The 20,648-nt window shown below is 43.1% G+C and overlaps 1 protein-coding gene across 1 annotated transcript in view; it reads right to left on the bottom strand.

The window, feature by feature from the left end:
* PLCXD3 (phosphatidylinositol specific phospholipase C X domain containing 3) overlaps positions 1-20,296 on the bottom strand; it is a 90,817-nt gene extending 70,521 nt beyond the window's left edge. Inside the window, exon 1 of the mRNA XM_083154286.1 lies at positions 20,034-20,296. Coding sequence (XP_083010412.1) covers positions 20,034-20,256 — 223 coding nt within the window. The 5' untranslated portion in view covers positions 20,257-20,296. The remainder of the gene's footprint in view (positions 1-20,033) is intronic.
* Positions 20,297-20,648: the final 352 nt, after the last annotated feature.

The following is a 20,648-nucleotide window of genomic DNA, read 5'->3' as shown; positions in this document are numbered from 1 at the left end:
GAGCAGAGATGTTTCAGGATGACATAGATAGTGTGTGTGTGGGGGGGGGGGGGGGGCATAAATAAATGACATTATATGTAATTTAATTGTATAGTACATTAAATGCCATTAGAACAGGTAAAATCGGATTTTATATCAGACCCGATTTTTGTAAGGTATTCACTGACAGAAAGCAGTGAATAAATTACATAGGAAAATCGCATCTTATCGCATCGCATGCCATACAATAATGACATACGATGCAATTTGACTACGTTTGCGTACGTAGTAAAATCGGGCACCGTGCTAGGAAACAAGTACCCTTTTTTGCTCTAGGACCCCATCAGACAATAAAAATAATTACAGGACTCCAGCAAGTTACTGCAGAAGGTGACATGACATGTGTAGTCAGCAGACAACACATACATGGCAGCATTGTGGAGGCGCAGGGTGATGGGAGGAGTCTGATATACCATAACCCATCACATCACATGTATAGTCAGCAGACAGCACATACATGGCAGCACTGTGGAGGCACATAGTGATGGGAGGAGTCTAAATAACAGACCATTCAACAGATCTTTCAGACTCCTTAAATCACTGACTGAGATTAGAAAAGTCATCAGCCTGATGGTCAGCAACATGGAGTCGCGACCCCATGCTGAGAAGGTCGGGACCCACTTTGAGGTCAGTACCCCCAGTTTGAGAACCGCTGTACTAGACCATTGTCATATCACTAAATACCTGCGTCATCCATATCACTATATACCTGCATCTCCATATATGTTTTTGAATTTATTTGCATCTACTGTTACACAGAGTAATTAGAAGATTGAAACTGAAATAGGCCGGAGATTATGGTTTGGCTGAGAGACGTTTTATAATGTAGCGAGTGCCAATAAATGATGGTAGACCACCTTGATTGGTGGTGCTAGACACACCCTTTTTACGGTGCACCCCTTAATAATATGTGCTGCGCACGCCTAGGATTGTTCTACTTATATTGTGTTTTATATTTGTGCCTATTATATAGATTCCAAATTGCAACAATAAATGTAAAACAATGTGTTACATTTCTTAGGTGTTGGCCATTGACCTAGTGAATGTTGACTTAGACATTGTCTATTATCTATACCGTAACCATATTATTATAGTAGAATTAAACTGTATTATTAGCACTACACCCATTTTTTTTTCGGTCACATTATTATTGGAGTCACTGGAGAGGAACGTCCTCAGCACTGATCCTACGACACTGGTAACCTTGTGCCCCTTGGTGGTAAGAAACTTTATTCACCCCGATATTGTCAGTCATAATGCGCCATATGTTTCACAGTAGCGCCTGTAGTCTTTGTCTGTTTGCATCTCTGCTGTTTTCAGTTATAGGGCGAGATTTATCAAGGCAAAACCCCGGTTTTACCGCAATTTTCAATGTATCAAAAATGATACCGCAGTGTAGGGTATCGCCACCTTTGGGTGGCGATACCCTATAGAAGCCTATGGGCTTCTTTTCGCCGCCGACACAAACCCGCCGAATCGCCGACCCCCCTCTCGCTTACCTTCCTGAAGGGTCCTCCTGGACCCTGGAAGGTAAACCCCTCCTCCCCCTAGTGACGCAGCCGGACGTCCTTCCGGCTGCAGGGGGGAGGAGGAGGCGCCGGGGACAGCTTGCTTAGCTGTCCCCGGCATGAGGGATGCAGGAGCCGGCTGGGAGGTGACGGAGACCCCCCACACACCACATTCCAGGTATCGCGGGGGACCTCCGTCACCGCATCGTGATGCCAGCCGCATATGTTAGTAATTATGTGGCGGCATCGCGGCGGGGGGGCCGCGAAGGGCGGCGATGTATTTTAATACATCCCGTCCGTAATGAGATGATCTAGCAATTATAAAAGATCACAGAAAATTAAAACAAGTCATTTATGTACAGTGTAAAGTTACTCTACTGTGGCCGAGGAATAATATATTCCGCTGACAAATAGGATGACTAAATCAATGGAAACAAAGTCAGAATAAACAAGGGCCTACGCTACATTTATAATGTCAGCAAAGGCCCCTACACACTGGGCGATTTTGAGCTGAAACCCACTCAGTTTTGTTGAGGCTAATGGAAGACATACAACTTATGCTGAATTAGGCCCCCAGTCTCATAGTGTCACACTTTGGTCTTTGTTAAAGTGACTCAGATCCTTATACTTGCCCATGTTTTGTGTTTAAAGCATACTTGCGTATCCCTCCCGAAATGGCTGGTAGGATCCCGAAAATTGGGTCCACCTCCTGGAGCCCATGGAAGGTGGGCAAGTCTCTCGCTTGCTTCCCAGAATCCCCGCACACACCCCTTCCCGCTGACTCATATATAGCAATTTGTGGGTCCACGGAGAGGGGGCGAAGCTAATATGATGTGAACAGCATCAATTTGAGTTGTTTAAGCGGAGCTTGGTGACATCAGCCTCATCCCTGCCTCCTCTACGTGTTGCCTCTCCATCTCCAGGCTTCTCCCGGAGAGGCAACTATGAAGTAGGCAACTATGGTTTAAAACAAATAAACTTCAAGAATTGACTTTATTTGCTGGATCCTGATTAAAGAGGTAAATGGGCCAAACAGATGGGTTTGATTTACATTTATGTCTTAATAACATCCACATTTTCGTTGTGGTCATAAAACAAGATGGCTGTCAGGTACAGTATCTCAGATGGTATTTGACGATCTACCATGTGCTAAGGAGTTACAAACGGATGACCGGCAGTGGGGATGCCGGCATTCAAAATACCGTCGCCAACATCCTGAAAGAGGGAGTCAGGTAATGTATACCTACCCTCCCCCTGCCACCCCAAAAACCATCCCTTCCCACAACCTAAACCTCCCAATAGTGCCTAACCCTAACCACCTAGTGGCTAACCCTATGTGGTCAACAGTGTATCGGTTGAAAGTCAATAAGTCGATTACTATTGGGCGACAAAAGACTGACACATGAAAAAGGTCGACGTGCATTGAATCAACATGGTCCAAATGTCGATACAGGCAAACTGCGGACATGGCAAAGTGTTGACATGCGTTTTTCATGATTTTCTTTTTAAACTGACTTGTTCATACTTTACCATCCCAGTGGGCATAGAGTGAGAATATTAAAGTATGCCCATGTCAACACTTTCCCATGTCGGCAGTTTGACTGTGTCATGTTGATTTGTGAGTGAGGCACCAAACCCCAAGCATGCGTACTACTTTTAGATTTATTGAACTTTTCGGGCTTATCTCATGCACCCCATGGAGTACTGCAGGTTGTCTACCTGTTCAATACAGAAAAACAATATCTGTCTTTAAAAAGTTTAAACAAACCCACCGCCTGTGAACCGTTCCAGAATATTTTGTTTTTCTGAAATAATAGCTTTACCAACCATTTACCAACCATTTGCTAATGTCATTCGAAATCTGTTACTATGGCAACTGAAAACTTATATTTTCGCTTTTTTTTCCTGGGCTCTCCGAGCGTTGAATAGAAAATACTGTGCACTACCACACACAAAAAAAAGCCTCTCGCCTTGATCCTTTGTTCTTGCTGGGAAACGCATAACTCTGACTAAGAAATAGGGAGTAGACGGAATTCACATGAAGCCGCCGTTCTACCAGTGCTCCATAATGATGTGATGAAGAAGTTGACAGCTATATAAGGTTCCAAATTATAGGGGCTGTAGCTGCTTGAGTCTAATAAATATATACTACTATGCATTCCACATATGAACACAAATGGATAATTATGGTGTAGGCAGGCATGATTTATTACGGTAGTCGAGTTTTTGAATTTTAATATATCACACAAAAAAAAAATTGTGTATTTAGCAGAATTTAATAAGAGAGGTGTCTGCGTTTTAGTTTCACCATACAGAACATGAATCCAGGTGTTGCTGTCACACTTAGGGGACCATTTAAATAGAATCGTAAAAAATGTTGCTTCTGCTGTCAATTTTTTTTCTTCTGCCAACGAAAAATACCTACAGTATATGCATGGAATTAAACGATGGCTTTTGAAATGATAGTTTAAAATTGCCAGTTTTCAACTTAAACATTTACTCTACCATATGGCAACGAAATGTTTTTTTTTGATAATGTAGATCAAGTGATGATCTGGAATGCGAGGAGGATAAAAAAAAAATGAGGAGACACTAACTATTCTACAAAAAGAAAACTGTTCCCACTGCAAACACTATCTACATAACAAACAGGTGAGTGGTCATTGGGAGGGGCGTGGTCAAGAGGAAGTGGTGTGGCCACACCCCTTATAAAAAAATAGCAGGAGGTGCAGGCTGTGTGAAGGTGCACAGGCTGCTGCTGCAGCAGCCTCTGCTCTTCACTCCCACTGCCCAGTTTCTGCAGTGGGGGAGGGGGGCGCGAGACACAGGACCCTCAATCAGACCCGAGCCCGGGGTAAAAAGTACCCACTCCACCCCTCCAGACAGCACTGAATACAATACAATAAACAGACTCCCTTAAGTGGACCCTTTACCCCTTGAGTGGTGGCAGCCGCTGCCTTGGTCCCTTATAAAGTGGGAGGCACATATAGAAACCGTTGTAATTCCTACACCGGTCACCTGATTTGGAAGGACACTAAAGGACTCTGGCCGCCGCTGATATTGTTAATAATATTGGTCACAGATGGCCGATATTAAGTGTGCACACTGAACGATATCGGTACACGATATTGTTCAGTGATGTCACCAGGACCCTTCTGAACACGTGTGTCGTTTGGCTCTATGTATATAGTCAGATTGACCTGCATGTTCAGCAGACATCAATGGCCGCTAATAATGCGCAGGAGCACGCATCGTTAATGATATTCTGTGTACACACAACATTATATTGTGAACGATATCGCTCAGAAGTCCCTTTCTGAGCGATATCTTTTACCATAACCTCTAGTGTGTATGAGGCTCGCAGAAGATGTACATTGTCTGTGATGATGACATTGTTACAGGAATGCCTCTGGCTAATGGCGTTGAAAAAGGTTGAAGGATATCTAAAGAATTAACTTTCATGTGGCATTCAGATGAAAAGAACAAACTGCAGTCAAACTGGGGGTTATTTTAATTAACTCTTTCTGACAAATTACTTCTTAGATGGACAAAACCATGTGCACTGCAGGTGGGGCAGATGTAACTTGTGCAGAGAGAGTTAGATTTGGGTGGGGTTTTATTTCAAAGTGAGATCTATATTGCAGTGTATAAATAAAGCAGTCAGTATTTTCCCTGCACTGAAACAAAATAACTCACCCAATTCTAATTCTCTCTCTGTTTGTCCATCTAAGAAGGAATTTGTAAGAAAGAGTGAACCAAAATAACCCCCACTAGCCCATGTCTGCAATTTTACAATATCACAATAAAAAAAAAAAAAAAAAATACCATTATAAAGACTATGTAGATAGTAAATAAATAAAAGATCACTGCTTCCCATGCTAGAGTACAGGACTTTGCCCGTGCTGCACCCCTTCAGTGGAACGCACTCCCTCGCTCCATTAGACTCTCCCCGACCTTGCAAAGCTTCAAACGGGCACTGAAAACTCACCTATTCATCAAAGCGTACCCTTCCACTGCATAAACCAGCTGGTTCTCCGACCCCTTGCCTGTTTACATTCTGCTATCTAGCCACCACCCACTCGCTTGCACCTCTTGTAATCTGTCTGTCTCCCCTTCCTACTAGATTGTAAGCTCCTCCGAGCAGGGCCCTCTTCCCTCCTGTTGTCAAAGCCCACTTCTCTTCACATTTCACTCACAGATCTCCTATACTCCAACACTCAGTGACCATCTTTGTCCGCATACTCATCTCCATCATTGGCCTCAAGCCTCTAGTTGTATGTTGATTGAGTCCTCACTACTTATATTTAAGCTGTAATGTGTATTGAACTGTGGCACTCTTTATTTTTACTGTATTTTTGTTATTTATTCAATGTTATGCCAAGTTCTGTCTCCCTGTACTGTTCCTTTGTACGGCGCTGCAAAACACTTGTGGCACCTTATAAATAAAATCATAATAATAATAATAATAATAATAAAAACTGCTCTTTCTGTAACTTGGAAATAAGGAAGACTGCCAGCTTTCAACTGGCTGTAAGTGATCACATGGTTAGCCCACAGGGTATATCCTTAAGGTGCATACACACTGTACATTTTTTTTGACCAATTTCATTGAAAGACATTAAAGTCCAATTTCCCTTGAACCCAGTGTCCTGGACGAAAGATGTTGACGAAAGATGAAAGACGAAAGATCTAGTTACAGTTTATAGGCTCTTTTTTTTAACGATATCCAAATTGAGCTGCATGCACAGTTGACGAACAATCTTGATGAACAACTGGCGGGTATGCGCATCATCATTCGTGGTTAGTTGCTTGCACACTGAAAGATATTTTGACCAATAGCATTCAGAAGGGCCAAAATTAAGAAATTGGTCAAAAAAATTGTACAGTGTGTATGCACCATTACATAGTATAAAACAAAGTCACGTCTGTCTGTTTCTGAACCAGGGTTACCTACTTTCTGTCTGCCTTCTCCGAGAGAGGGCACATAGTTCAGTGTAGCAGGGGGGCGGGGCCACTGACGGAATGAAAAAGGGACAGGGTTGCCTGAAGGAACATCTTGTTGGGGGCATGACCAGCATTATTGTGTCTTTGTGGCCCCGCCCACCGCTGAGCAATTCCGTTATTTCAGGCATTGCACTGCGGTGGGCGGGGCTAACTGATGCGATTTGAATGATTTGACTCATGGAACACCCGGCTGAGGGGGGAAGGGGTTGCGGGAGCCTGACAGCTTTCAGGTAGGGATCCCCCCTCTCCAGGGAGCCGGAAGGGGGACCCGATTTCTGGTACCCTCCCGGGAGTGTAGGCAACCCTGGTCTGAACAGGGAAATCTCTTAAACCACTGGCCGAATTGATACTTACAGTACTTTTCAGTACATGACCAGTCATTTCTCTTGGAGCCTTTTTTCATTTAATATTGACCATGAATGAACACTGTTTAAACAACCAAAAGCGTATGCGCTGCATACTGCATAGGTTACACCTTAGTCATGGCATTAGTCATTATGGATTCAGATATCAAACAGGCAGACTTCCCTAAGCCCTGTAACCTGGTTTACTATACGCAGTCCCAGGGAAACTGCATTTGGCTTCACTTATTCAGAGCACATTGGCGTACTTTACCTGGGGGGGGGGAGTACTGCAGTTCTGCAGCCAATAGGTAAAACGACACTGGTCACGACCCACAGTTTGAGAACTGCTGCAGTATTAAAACAACAGAACACAGTGAAATCTTAATTGTTTTAACAGAGCCTGCACATCGTTCTGACTTACTAGCACAAAGTAATGTAAAGTGAAATAAATGATTGTATTTTTCAGTGTTATTTTTTTTATAATTGAGATATTTTTAACTTTTTTTTTTCCCAAAAGGATAAGAAAGCTAATTATGTTCTGCACTGAACCGTTGCTGTCTAGCAGAATCCTTATAAACCAATTCATTTACCATTTATCATCTACTGAATTATCTAAAAAATAAAAAAAATAAAAAATTCAAGCAGGAAGCGAGTTTTCAATTTCCATTTGTAATTGTATTTTTCGGAGGCATTAATTGCCAGAGATACACTTTTTTTTCCATTCACACCTCTTATCCATGTGCTCAGACACACTGAACCGGTTATAGCAGCAAGCCAGATGTGTCGTCTAAACATTACAAAGCGTCCAAAAAGTATATACAGATCAAACATCTATGGTCAGAAAAATACATCTCAGCCTACGGTATAATAATGCGAAAGCTGGGCGGGTATGGGTCATTGGGTCGAAACTATGAAGATTGACATACATTAGGTCAACCACTAAAGGTCAACAGAGTCGGAGGGTCAACAGAAGCATTAGGTTAACAATGGGAAGGTCTGCAGTCAAAAAGGTCGACTTGAGTATTTTTTTTCTACTGAAAAAATATACAAATTTACTACCATCCCACACCTTCGGATACCCAAAGTAAACCTAGGAATAGGCAACAATACTTACGAGATCAAAAAAGCCCCTGATGAAGTTCCTAACCGGAAGGAAACGCGTTGGGTATTGATCAATCAAAATAAACAGGAATTTATTCCAGAAAATAAGAAGCTACAAGCACCTTTATTCTTTTATATATTTTTATATATATTATATATTCATTGAACGGACATTACATATTGCACTTAGGGCGCTGGGGACACTATTGTGGTTAGTGGAAATTGTAGGTTCCTACTGGTAGGGAACCTAAGTGTCTAATAGCGACCACCTGTGTATATATATATATATATATATATATATATATATTGAAGCGCAATTTTGGGGATTTTGTTGTGTATGTATATATATATATATATATATATATATATATATATATATAAAATCAAACTTCATGCAGTACTAGTAGCAGATGGCTGAGTAGTGACCAGTAGCAGATGGCTGAGTAGTGACCAGTAGCAGCTGCAGCGTGGCCGACTCTGAGCAGGCAGCAGGAGGTGGCAAGCGTCACCGCTCTTCACTGCCTGCTCTGCTTGGCCATGCAGCTGCCGCTGCCATTTCGGCCGTCAGCTCAATCCCATGCTGCACCTGCAGTGTGTGCTGCCACGTCAGTCACCACCCTGTCTGGTAGGCATGCGCAGCACATTACATAAGTGTGTGCACTGCTGGAAAAACATTTCTAGCTCTGCGTGGGGGTGTCTAGAACCAGTCAGATTTAGATTCTAGCATTCATTTGGTCAATAATCTAATTCTAATCATAACCACAGCAAAAGCAACGATAGGGGGAATTGCTGGCGATTTGGACTGTATGATTTGCAGTATAAGGGCGATGTTTGCCCCCACCACCTTCCCCCTCAATCAGTTTATTTAATCAGGTAAATATCTGCGATTGCTGCTGGTTCCCCCTGAACCGTGAACCAATCGCTCTTGCTCATCAGATCAGTCTCTTGTTTCTATAAAATGTTATTTTTAAGATGCTACAATATATCTGTGGCGCTGTTCAGGGTAAAACGTAGAACATTTCTCTGTGAGAGAACATAATTACAACACACAATGACAGACTATGGCTATGAAGTACTGTTATTTCCAAATGCCGAAATAATTTACAGCAGTAAAATCACTTCTTCCTTTTGTGCGGCATTATGCGCTCATTCTTCTGAAATTGCACCCGATTTTACAGAACCGTGCACCAATCAGCAAAGATCACAGGTGGAATGGACAGAATCATGGAAATAGATAAAATGGTAAATACTATTAGATATGTGCTTTGTATTTTTGCTGAAGGCTGATGGAAGGACACGTGCCTAATGGAGGTGAAACCCTGAGGCATTTAAGGGCTATGTAACCAATAAGGTAGCAGGTATTGGATGGTTTTTCAAGTTAGGGATTCTATATTAAAGACTGCACCTTGATTGGGGAATCCCTGTTATTCAATTCCCTCAAATGTGACACCAACTGCTCTTCATCCCCTGTGCAAATGATGAACAGGTCATCTACTGTATATACCGAGAATAGGCTAGGATGTTGGATGCCATAGATGAATGTTTGAAAAACATTTCCTCTTCTTCAAAAAACATATAGATGTTAGCAAACGATGGGGAGACGTTGCTCCCCACCGCACAACCACTTCTTGATAGAAGTGTCCATCATAAAGAAAATAGTTTCTTTTGAGTGTTAAGGCCCGTACACACTGGGCGACTTTTAGCTGAAAGTCGCTCAAAACAGTAGGTTTGAGCGGCTTTCAGCTCAAAGCCGCCCAGTGTGTATGCCCCAGCGATAGGTGCTGCTGCGCGCTCCCGCAACATCGCCGGGAAAGCCGTTCACCTGCTGGTTATACCAGCAGATGAGCTGCTTTCAGGGTGGCTTTGCATAGCGCTGCGCTCTCACACACACAGCTCCGGTAACCACCAGATACCCTGCGCTGGCGAATGCCGGTGGAGAGGGGATTATGCGGGCACCAGCGTAGAGGCTCTCCATCTGTCTGAGACGTCTCAGTAATTATTGTGGCAGGGTACGGCAACCCTGCCTGTTTCCGCTTCAGGGAGACAGACAGGGATAGGGGTTCAGTAGCACGTGTGTCTCCTGCACAAAGGGGGGGGTGCGGTGTGCAAGTGTGTCAGATGCACAATGTTACATACTGGCGTCCTCCCGACCTTTTCATACCCCCACTATTCACGTTGGCATGGAGTTAACTTTATAAAGTGTGGCGAGCCCAGCGAGCCACCGAGCCTGAAGCGTGGCAAGCGCAGCGCACCCCGCGAGGGTCCACGGATTACTTGACTTGTATTCCGCATCCCCTCACGAGGCTCGCTGCGCTCGCCACACTTTATAAAGTCAACTCCACGCTGACGTGGATAGAGGGGGTATGAAAAGGTCAGAAGGGCGCGTACCACGTCCCCTCGCGGGGATCGATACGCTCGCCACACTTCGGGCTGGCATGGATAATGTGGGTGTTTCAGGAACACATTCACACCTGTCATGTCAGGCAGGTTAAAATGGTCAATGGTTCCCACACACTGTAATTAGCGCTGAATGACTACACTAACTGCATAATGCTGACTAACTACGCTCGAACGGGCGGGACCACGACGCTGATACTAACTGGGACGCCTGACTGACTACGCTAACTATGTAAGCTCCGGCTACCTGCGATCAGGCGGGAACACTACGCTGATACTGACATGGACGCTGACTATGCTGCCTACGCTGGCGTCGGGAACACTATGCTGACAGGGACGCTACGCTAACTACGTAATGGGCGCCGTGACAATACACAAGTACCAAAATTAACTTTTATTAATGTTTGTTTAAAAATTCTGCAATATTTAAATGAAACAATGAGAAATGTGAAAAAGATATGAAAAATTGTAAATATTTTAAAAATGATAAGAAATCCTTGGTGGCAAAGTGACACTAGACTCTCGCCACCAAGGATTTCTTATCCTTTTTAAAATATTTATATTAATAAAAGTTAATTTTTATTGACTCTTAATGCACCTCCAGATGGAGCGTGTCTCATTCAGGCAGGGGCTGGCGAAATGTTCGCCAGCCCCGTCCATCCGCCAGCTCCCGCCGAAGTCTGCCGCCTCCCCCAGACGACGATCCCCCTCGCCACCTCGACCCCCCCCCCCCCTAACCCTGCCCATCTCCCTGAAACGGAGACGGGCAGGATTCCGCTGCCCTGCTGCCAAGAGGCTGGGACGCATGTGCGCATGAGATGCACACGCGGCCCAGTTTAATGGAGTCCCTCTTCGCCGGCGCTCGCCAGAGGTTGCATTCTGATGGGCACAGGACTAAGTGAAGGGCGCTCCATCTGTACCACTGTCTCCAGTTTTTGAAACATCTTATATATCCCCCAGCTTAAGTATTTTTTAGTCACTGTCAGTAGCACATTGTCATGCTCGTTTTGTGTTTTAAATGTGCAGGTCTCCATGGATACGCAACACAGACGCTCGCAGGGTCTCTGTGACAACCAGGCAACCTCCAGGAGAATGACGGCTTCCTGCCTCCCCTCCGTGTGTGGCGGCCGTGGTGTCCGTGGTGGAGGATTATTCTCACTAGCTTATATGTGGTAAGCCACACTGGGGGTTTTTCACGTCCATTCGCACGGAGGGCCGATGGTGTGCATCTGCGCATGTGCAGGTACGCGTCTGTGAATGCGCATTTCTGCGCATAAGCAGACATTGGGTGCGTGCACCCACGGCAAACTTTTGGTTTGCTGGGTGCACGCACCCATGGCGGTGTGCAGGAGGCGAAGAAGGGTGGGGGGCGCCGGGCTGCCCCACTACCATATAGGAATGGCCATCACCGGATGTCAGCTGTCCGGCCATATTCGTGCCAGGGTGCACGCATATGTAAGTGACTAAAGAGTCACTTTTATATGTGTGCATGCACCACATCTTTCGATGGTTGCTGACCATCGAAAGATATGGGAGGTCGCCCGCGGCATACGAATGGATGTTTATGCAAAACATCCTTTCGCAGCCTGTATGGGTGCACAGCCTTGCGAATCAACCAGAATAAAAGAAGAATACACTTGTAGCCTATTTTCAGGAATAATTTTAGTTTTATTTACAAGAGCTGTGATCAATACCCAACACGTTTCGTCCCGGTTAGGAACTTCATCAGGGTTTTTTTTTATTTTCAAGGTATTACTCTCTATCATAGACCAGGAAAAGACCACAATCAGGTGTATTAGATCTTCCAATTTTTGGTAGTAATGCAAGGAGAATTTTTCTATAGGAATGGTTCTACTTCATAAGGTTGTATCTAGACCTTATAATAATTTGAAGGTAAAAGAAAGAGCCTCTATTAGAAATAGTAGCATCTAATTAAGCTATACGTCTCCTATGAGAAGGCACTGAACTCCCAATTCAACATCAAAAAAATCTTCCAGAATTACAATCCATTTGTATACAGGTGAAAATACAAGAAATCGTTCCCCTTCTGTGTATGTGTGTGCTCCTTGGAGTCCAGACAGCAAGTGAACATATATATACAGGGCCAAACCGACTGGTGTGGACCCAGGGTCAACGTGCGGGCCCCCGAAAGTGAAATTGCTGGCAAAACCCAACCCCTCCCCTCCTGTGTGCCTCTGGAGTTAACCTACAGAGGCAGCCTGTGCACCCACCATACTAGTGGATAGCTGAAACCGCTCAGCTGCCCTGTTCTGCTATAAGGCGGCTCAGCTGTCAGTCTAAACAGAGGGGCGCCAGTCAGAGATGCCTCGCGTTCCTGCTCCCTTCTGCATGGAAACTCCAGTGGTGTGGCCTCTGAATATGTGGGGGCCTTTAATTTGTGAGGGCCCTAGGAAGGGCGCCCCTATTGCCCCTCCCTTAATCCGGCTATATACAGATGGGGCAGGTACCATCTTGGCAGGGGATGGAGATGGCGACGCCAGCCGCCATCCCCCGCCAGCACCATCTGCATAGCGAGAAGGGGACGCGCGCGCACGAGAGGCGTGCACGTCCCCTTCCGACGGCGCTTCCAGCCGCTCCCCTGGGTCACCGCCGGCTTGTCTCCCTGAGGCGGAGACAGACAGGGTTCCCCTCGCCCCGCTGACGGAGATTGAGACGCGCGTGAGACGCACGCGCGTCTCAGTCAGATGGTGAGGCAGGCTGCTGGCGGATCACCAGTGTCGACGTTCTGGCGATTCGCCAGCAAGGAAGAGGCCTGCCCCATCTGTATATATGTTTATATATATACTATATAGTAAACTAAGGTTCTACTGGATGCACAAGCCTGGGTTCCAGTGCAGTGCCTATGTATGTCCCAGCAGGACCATGCACGGTGTATCATTGCATTACTGGTGCATTCATATACAGTACAAGTACATGCATAGTATAATGGCTTCCTCTTACGAAATCCTGTATTTTCACAACTGAGAAGGTTGCTCCCAGCAAGTCATATTTTCTACCTAGATGTGCATCTAAGTGCATCAGAAATTGCAACCTTGGAAGATTCACTTTGAGGGTCATTGTAGTGAATAAATGGTAAAGAATAATAATCCAAGAGAAATGATGTGAGACCAGATCACTCTCTCTCAGAATATTCCACCTAGCATTCTGCAGACTGTGAATACCAGGCATGATGGTGTAGTCATGTCCTTAGGATATATGAATATATTTAGGAGATTCAGCAATTACACTTGAAATGAAGTGATATATTTCTATTTGCCTGCTAGGCGTAAATTTACTCAGCGGTGCTTTTCAGAGCAGTCACATCTTTGGCCACAGAATTTAAATAGGCAACAGGCAACAATATTAATTATAAAACCAGGCCTATTTAGTATTTCATATAATTGCCACTTTAAATCCAGTTTCTGAACCCAACAAAGATGCAGCGGCTTCAAAGCACATTTATAACATTTCACTGAGGGCCTTATTCTGGTTCACTCCTTCTGGCAAATTCCTTCTTAGATGGACAAAACCATGTGCACTGCAGGTGGGGTAGATGCAACTTGCGCAGAGCGAGTTAGATTTGGGTGGGGTTTTACTTCAACGTGAGTTCTATATTGCAGTGTAAATATAAAGCAGTCAGTATTTACCCTGCACAGAAACAAAATGCCTCACCCAAATCTAACTCTCGCACATTTTACATCTGCCCCCCTGCAGTGCACATGGTTTTGTCCATCTAAGAAGGAATTTGCCAGAAGGAGCGAACCAGAATAAGACCCTGAGTGTGTATTGCATGTTAAAAGAAGGTCACATGTGTCTTACCCCAATTTTGTATGTGAGATTAAAAAAAATGTATCATATAATAATACAAATTAAACACATTTAGCAAATAATTGGAAATGCAACTTATTTAGTTACATTTGTCCATTTCCATCGGTTAAGTGGAAACAATCTGAGATTAATGCATGATGATATTAACGATACTATTATTATTATAATTACTATTACTACGAGGCTGGATTGAAAAGTAATGCCTCCATGGCTATAACATTTGTACAGTATTTGTAAACATATTTGAACACTTTCTTTTGTACATGATAACTCAGTTGATCCTCTATGTCATGCACTATTCACTTTTCAACGTAGTCCCCATCCCTTTCCACGCATGTGCACCAACAGTGGACGAGTCGGTTATACCCATCAGAGAAGAAAGCTGTGGTTGTTGTCGAGACCATGACTGAGCGGCAGCTTTTCAATCTTTGGGAAGGGGTGAAATTAGCAGGGCGCAATGTCTGCGTTGTGTGATGGGTGTGGCAGATCTTTCTTGAACTGCAGGAGCTGCAACCCTCTTCCCGAAGATGAAAGAGTACCATAAGGGTCAACACTTCTACTCTGACGACGAGGTGAAAGCTGCCGTTTGGTCATGGTGTCAACAACAACCACCAGCTTTCTTCTCTGATGGGTTTGCCTGACTCATCAAGCGTTGGTGCACATGTGTGGAAAGGGATGGGGACTACATTATTAAGTAAATAGTGCAAATCCTCACATTAGTAAATAGAAAGAATACAAAACATTACAATAAACTAGAGATGTGCGGGTTCGGTTTTACCCGGATTTACTTGATTTTGAAATCGGGATAACCAATATGATCCAGATTTGAAAACCAAATAATTCCAAATAAAACTGAAGCCGTTTTTTTCACTACATCAAATCTACAAACAATTGTTTACTTGCCTTCCCTACCAGTGCAGCCACCGCCACTTACCCCAGATACACAGAAATTTGCACTGAATCACAACATCATACCGAAACCCCCTTCCCAGTGTGCAGTTGTATATCGGGGCATGGTCACAATGATGCAATGGTGGATATTATGCTCCCGGTACAGCCTTCTTTGACATATCCAGCCTCTATTACTCATCATGTCCCCTGCACTATTTCATCCTTTCTCAACGTGGCTACCCTCTTCCAACGCTAGGGGGGTACTTAGGGTTAGGCTGCGCGGTGGTGGGGGGAAATTAACAAATAGAAAACCTTTTAACTCTTTGTGCCAACGTCTCTTTGAGAGATGTGCAAAACATCCGCTAAAAATGCCGGCGTCCCTCACATTTGTTATATAAATTCAAATAAAAAATGTTGTGTAAAAAAAGATGATATTTCCTATATAAGGTAACATTACAGGTCATTATGAGGAATACAAATGTTTGCTTGCCAATTTTCACACCTATTTTGACAAATTCACATTGTTTACTCAGGGAAGTTCATTGCACTTCATTAAAACTTTGGTAACTATTTATTACCTCATTCTCTACTATATGATGATGACATTGGTTATTTTCTTCACAACCAGGTCTCTTCTGGACCATGTGATCTCCTACAGGAATAGTGACTACCAACGCAAACCACTACCTGGCTTGACAAGAATAGTTTCTTCGAAGGTTACCCATTGCAAAGAAACCAAATTGTATACAGATGTAGCCACGCCCATTATCACGGCAATCGCCATGGAAGTGATGCTTTCGTGCAAGGTTGCAAATTTGGCGAGACAAACGGGCACGAGCGGCTGTATCGCCGCAACGATGAGCGCAACTACATCTGTAGGTAATTTTATCAACGAGAAAGAGAGAAGAAACTCGGGTGGGGTGCACTCTAGATCCCCTAACTACAGTTGTTCTGTTAATTTAAATTATAATTTTTTTTGTACATTTTTTCTGCTGTGCACATTTTATTTTATTTATTATCAAAAAAAATTTTTTAATAAATATTAGTGATATTTAGTTACTGATATTGCTGTGTAAAGAGTTGAGTATTCAAATCCCAGCGATTTCTGTAAAGATAATTAACTCAAACACCGGTATCTCAACGGTGTGTGTCCACTTTTCATGAGAGAATCGGTGTGATAATAATTAACACTTATAGTGACCATCATATCACCCTATTAATATTTATTAAAAAAATTTTTTGATAATAAATAAAATAAAATGTGCACAGCAGAAAAAATGTACAAAAAAATTATAATTTAAATTAACAGAACAACTGTAGTTAGGGGATCTAGAGTGCACCCCACCAGAGTTTCTTCTCTCTTTCTCGTTGATAAAATGACTTGGCCCAACTCGGGGGTGCACCACTGAACACCACTACTGTTGCCAAGGACCTTGTGGTCAAAGGCTATATGTGGTGTATAATATAAGAAATAAATTCTGCAATTAAAATCAGTTAGATCCCTACTGTGATTAATTAAACAACAAAATTTCTTTATCCCTAATACTTAGTGCAGTTCCCCAAAACAACCCTTAATCTACATCTGTAGGTAAGGCAGACTCTCAGTCGAGTGGTGCCAGTGACCCTGGGATGAGCGGCCCCTAAAAAAAAGATCGGTGTACTGGTCGCCGGACCCTATGGAAAGTGCAAACTTTCCATCTGAGTATTGCCTCCAAAGTGAACTTCTAAGTGGTCTCACTTCAGCGACAAACCGGCTACACTCCCTGCCCGAGTTTGCCTAATGACAGCAGCGAATAGAAGTCGGGGGTGTACCTGCGCACTGAGTGTTCCCTGGTCGGACTAGCTTCAAAGCACTTAAGTATAGTCTGACTCAAACTATACTGAAAATGGTAATCATAGAAAATAATGACAGCAGCGGCTGGGTGCAAGAAACCATTGTCTATTATCAACCAGGTTAGGTTCTTAAAATGCCTTTACTCAGGACATGCTGTGTGCAGTGCATAGGATTAAATGACATCTCTATGATCATATTTTTCTCAGTTCCACTGCATATTCATTTATTATTATTATCCTTTATTTATATGGCACCACAAGGGTTCCGCAGCACCTGATTCCTAAATATAACTGCATAGCACTTTGGTATAGGTGGGTGGTCAAGAAGGGCGCTGGATGAGCGTCAAGGGGCTTTTTTGCGCTTGCCGCCCTGTCGGAGTACTGGCGGCAGAGACTCCAATGTCGATATACTGACCATCGAGATCCCAACCGCCATTTATACCACACCCAGACTAGAAAGTCATCCAGTAATAATCATGTTATTTATTGTTACAGTCAAAGTTGAGCCCAATGAAAGTGAACCAAATCTGCACCTTATAATCAGTTCGAAATGTTATTGCAAATAAATAAATCAGCAGCTGCACCTTCCAGCTGTTAGCAGTAATTCCAGGGCCTCGCGCTTATCAAGCTTATTACCATATATTTAATAAACAACAATTATCTCTCCGTGAATACAATGTTAAAGAGGAATACATTAGGAATCCTTTTTTATTTCTCATATCCAATACATCTGGCTCTGATTGCTGTAAAGTATCAAACTATTAATAATGTATGATTACAGTAGAGAAAGTGTACTTGAATGATAAATGAGCTTTTTTGTAGCTATTGCTTATCGCTTTAAATAAATGACAATAGTAATGATGGAGTATAGAATGGATTTTCATTTACAGTGTGCAAATATAAGTATTATTAATAACACTGGTGCAGATGTATTGAGCTCTAAAAAGAGATAAATGCAAGGGTGACAAAGAAAACGTTCAGCCAATCAGCATCTAACTGCCATTTTTCAAACACAGCCTATAACGTGACCATTGGGAGCTGATTGGCTGCACCTTTATCACTCTTTATTATCACGATTAACTCTTTTTAAAGTTTAATACATCTGCCCCACTTTTTTCTATGTTCCTTAGGACTGCGCACAAACTGGAGGATATATATATATATATATACACTGGTGATTTTACAAAAATATCATTATTTATCAATCATCGGATGATATCTTGATCCTCCTTATCTTAGAAAAACTTTTTATTTTAACTAATATTGAATGTGCATTTGTGTGTATGTGTGTGTGTGTGTGTTTGTATATGTGTGTGTGTGTGTATTTATATATATATATATATATTTTTTTTTTCTATAATGCAAATACTTTAAGAAATATTAATAAAGTTGCAATATCTTGAGGCTAATGTAATTACTTTGCGGATTCAACATGAGACCCCAAATTTTGTTTTTTTAGGCTTTCATATAGCTACTTCGTCCATTTGGTTTTTCATTTGAGAATTCTGCTAATAGGAGATGCTATCGGTGCCTGTTTTAGCTGGCGGTTATCTGTTCTCTCTATGCCAGACAGTACATCTGACTCTTAAAAGCAGACTTCCAGAAACAGATAGTCACTGCTCCTTGGGTACAAATGTGACTGCATCACTCAATCCAGGAATTGCATTTGCCAGGATCAAAAACACAAAGCAGCCAAGTAAAGATTATATAACGAAACTGTCTACTATTAAAGAAAAAAAAAAACTAAAACCACAAAGCAGTGACACATATTATATTGTAAATATCTCTTTCCTGCCATCCATAATGTATGTGTAATAATGCTCAGACATACATTAAAAATCCATTATTACCCAATCAATATAGTAGCTGGTTATCAGCTAACACAATACTAGGTAAAGCCCAAGTAATCTGGCGGAACCTTCGCTATCCTACAAATTAGTCAGCAATTTACCGCCTAGTGTGCAAGTCAATGGAAGGGTTACACAAAGTGCAATTGTGCTCCAGGCAATAGCGTCACATCCAATTACCGTAATCCCGCAGCCATTAATTGTCCATTTCAGATACAAAAAAGAGTTTTTGATTAGAGTTCTGATACCCAATAATCATGTATGTCTTTTTGTACCCTATAGAATGTTTCCCTATTTTGAAATAAATGCCCCCATTGTATCCCCATTGGAGGTAATTAATGACATTGATCTATAACACACCAAAGCCAGAGCCTCTTTCTTACAATGCAACCTTTTGGTTTGTGACTAACATGAAGCCGGATAAAACTTCAATTTAGCTGAGACCTGGGAAGAATATTAATGATTCAGAGGCTGAACGTGCAGCAGCAGGAATCGTTCTGTGAGCTCAGGGCCAGCAAACAGAAGCTTGGACTCTGTGCTTTAGCATGGCATGCAAGCTGCAGGCTTATCTCATTGGCAGACTATTCTGTAACACAACGGGAATAGTCATGACTTTGCAGAGGCATCAGCACAGGGCTGAATGTCACTTAACTTAGAAGATGCTTTATTGATTTTGTGCAACAACTGGCATCACCCTGTTGTCCAAATCCAGTCTCAAAGCCTTATTCCTCCCCCTTCATCTCTCCAAAGCATTATGCACACACACACACAGACACAATTGGTGCAAAAAAAAAAAAAAAAAGCCCTTGCAGGGTTGGGGACAAAGGGCCAACTCAAACCCCAAACAATCAGCCATGGAGGGAAATTATTATTACTAAATCTTTGATTTGACTATACAGGTAGGTGCAACTCTAAACCAAATCACATGCACCTTAAATCCTCCATCCAAGTACGTGTGTGTGCGCGCTGCTGTAACCACGTGCAGTATATAGGAGTATGACAATCATAATACTATATTAAAGTACATTCCAGGTGCTTCATACACACTGGTGCTGGTATGAGCTTCTACTATCACTGCAATGACAGTATTATAGGCATATACGTAGCCAGGGGTATAGATGGGCAGAGCAGCTACTGCCAGCCTTGTGTGAAGGGCACAATAATCACTGCAAGATCACATCTACAGCCAGGGCTGACACAAAGTTACTATATGGGAAGTGAGCAGCATTGCATGGACCTACCTGGGATAGCTAAAGTTGTAAGTGGGACCCTGTGGATCCTTTCTGGCAAATTTGCCATCCACTCAGCAAATTGCACGTCGCTCTTCCCTTGGGATGAAGCCATTGTGCTCTGTCTGTTGTCTGCCTGACTCCTCTGCCTGCCTGGCTCCTTCTGCTTGCAGAGCTTGCTCCGGAGTGTAGCCTGCTCTCTGTACCACACCCACAGGATGCTGCTCACACACATGCTAATTCCCCATCATTGTTACTCAGTAGCTGCTGCTGTCCATGGTGCTGGCTGTGTGCAGGCTGTGCTCTATACTACCTCTGCTACAGTATAGGCGATAGCTAGCATGCATGGGGTATTATTGCTATAACTGCAGACTGCACACATGCTAATTCTCCATCATTATTACTCAGTAGCTGCTGCTGTCCATGGTGCTGGCTGTGTGCAGGCTGTGCTCTAAACTACCTCTGCTACAGTATAGGCAATAGCTAGCATGCATGGGGTATTATTGCTATAAATGCAGACTGCACACATGCTAATTCCCCCTCATTATTACTCAGTAGCTGCTGCTGTCCATGGTGCTGGCTATGTGCAGGCTGTGCTCTATACTACCTCTGCTACAGTATAGGCTA

The sequence above is a fragment of the Crinia signifera genome, chromosome 1 (genome assembly GCF_055691185.1).
Source record: "Crinia signifera chromosome 1, ASM5569118v1, whole genome shotgun sequence".
In the NCBI taxonomy this organism is placed as follows: Eukaryota; Metazoa; Chordata; class Amphibia; order Anura; family Myobatrachidae; genus Crinia; species Crinia signifera.
The sequence above is the reverse complement of the archived record's forward strand: the minus strand, read 5'-3'. Positions and strand labels throughout refer to the sequence as shown.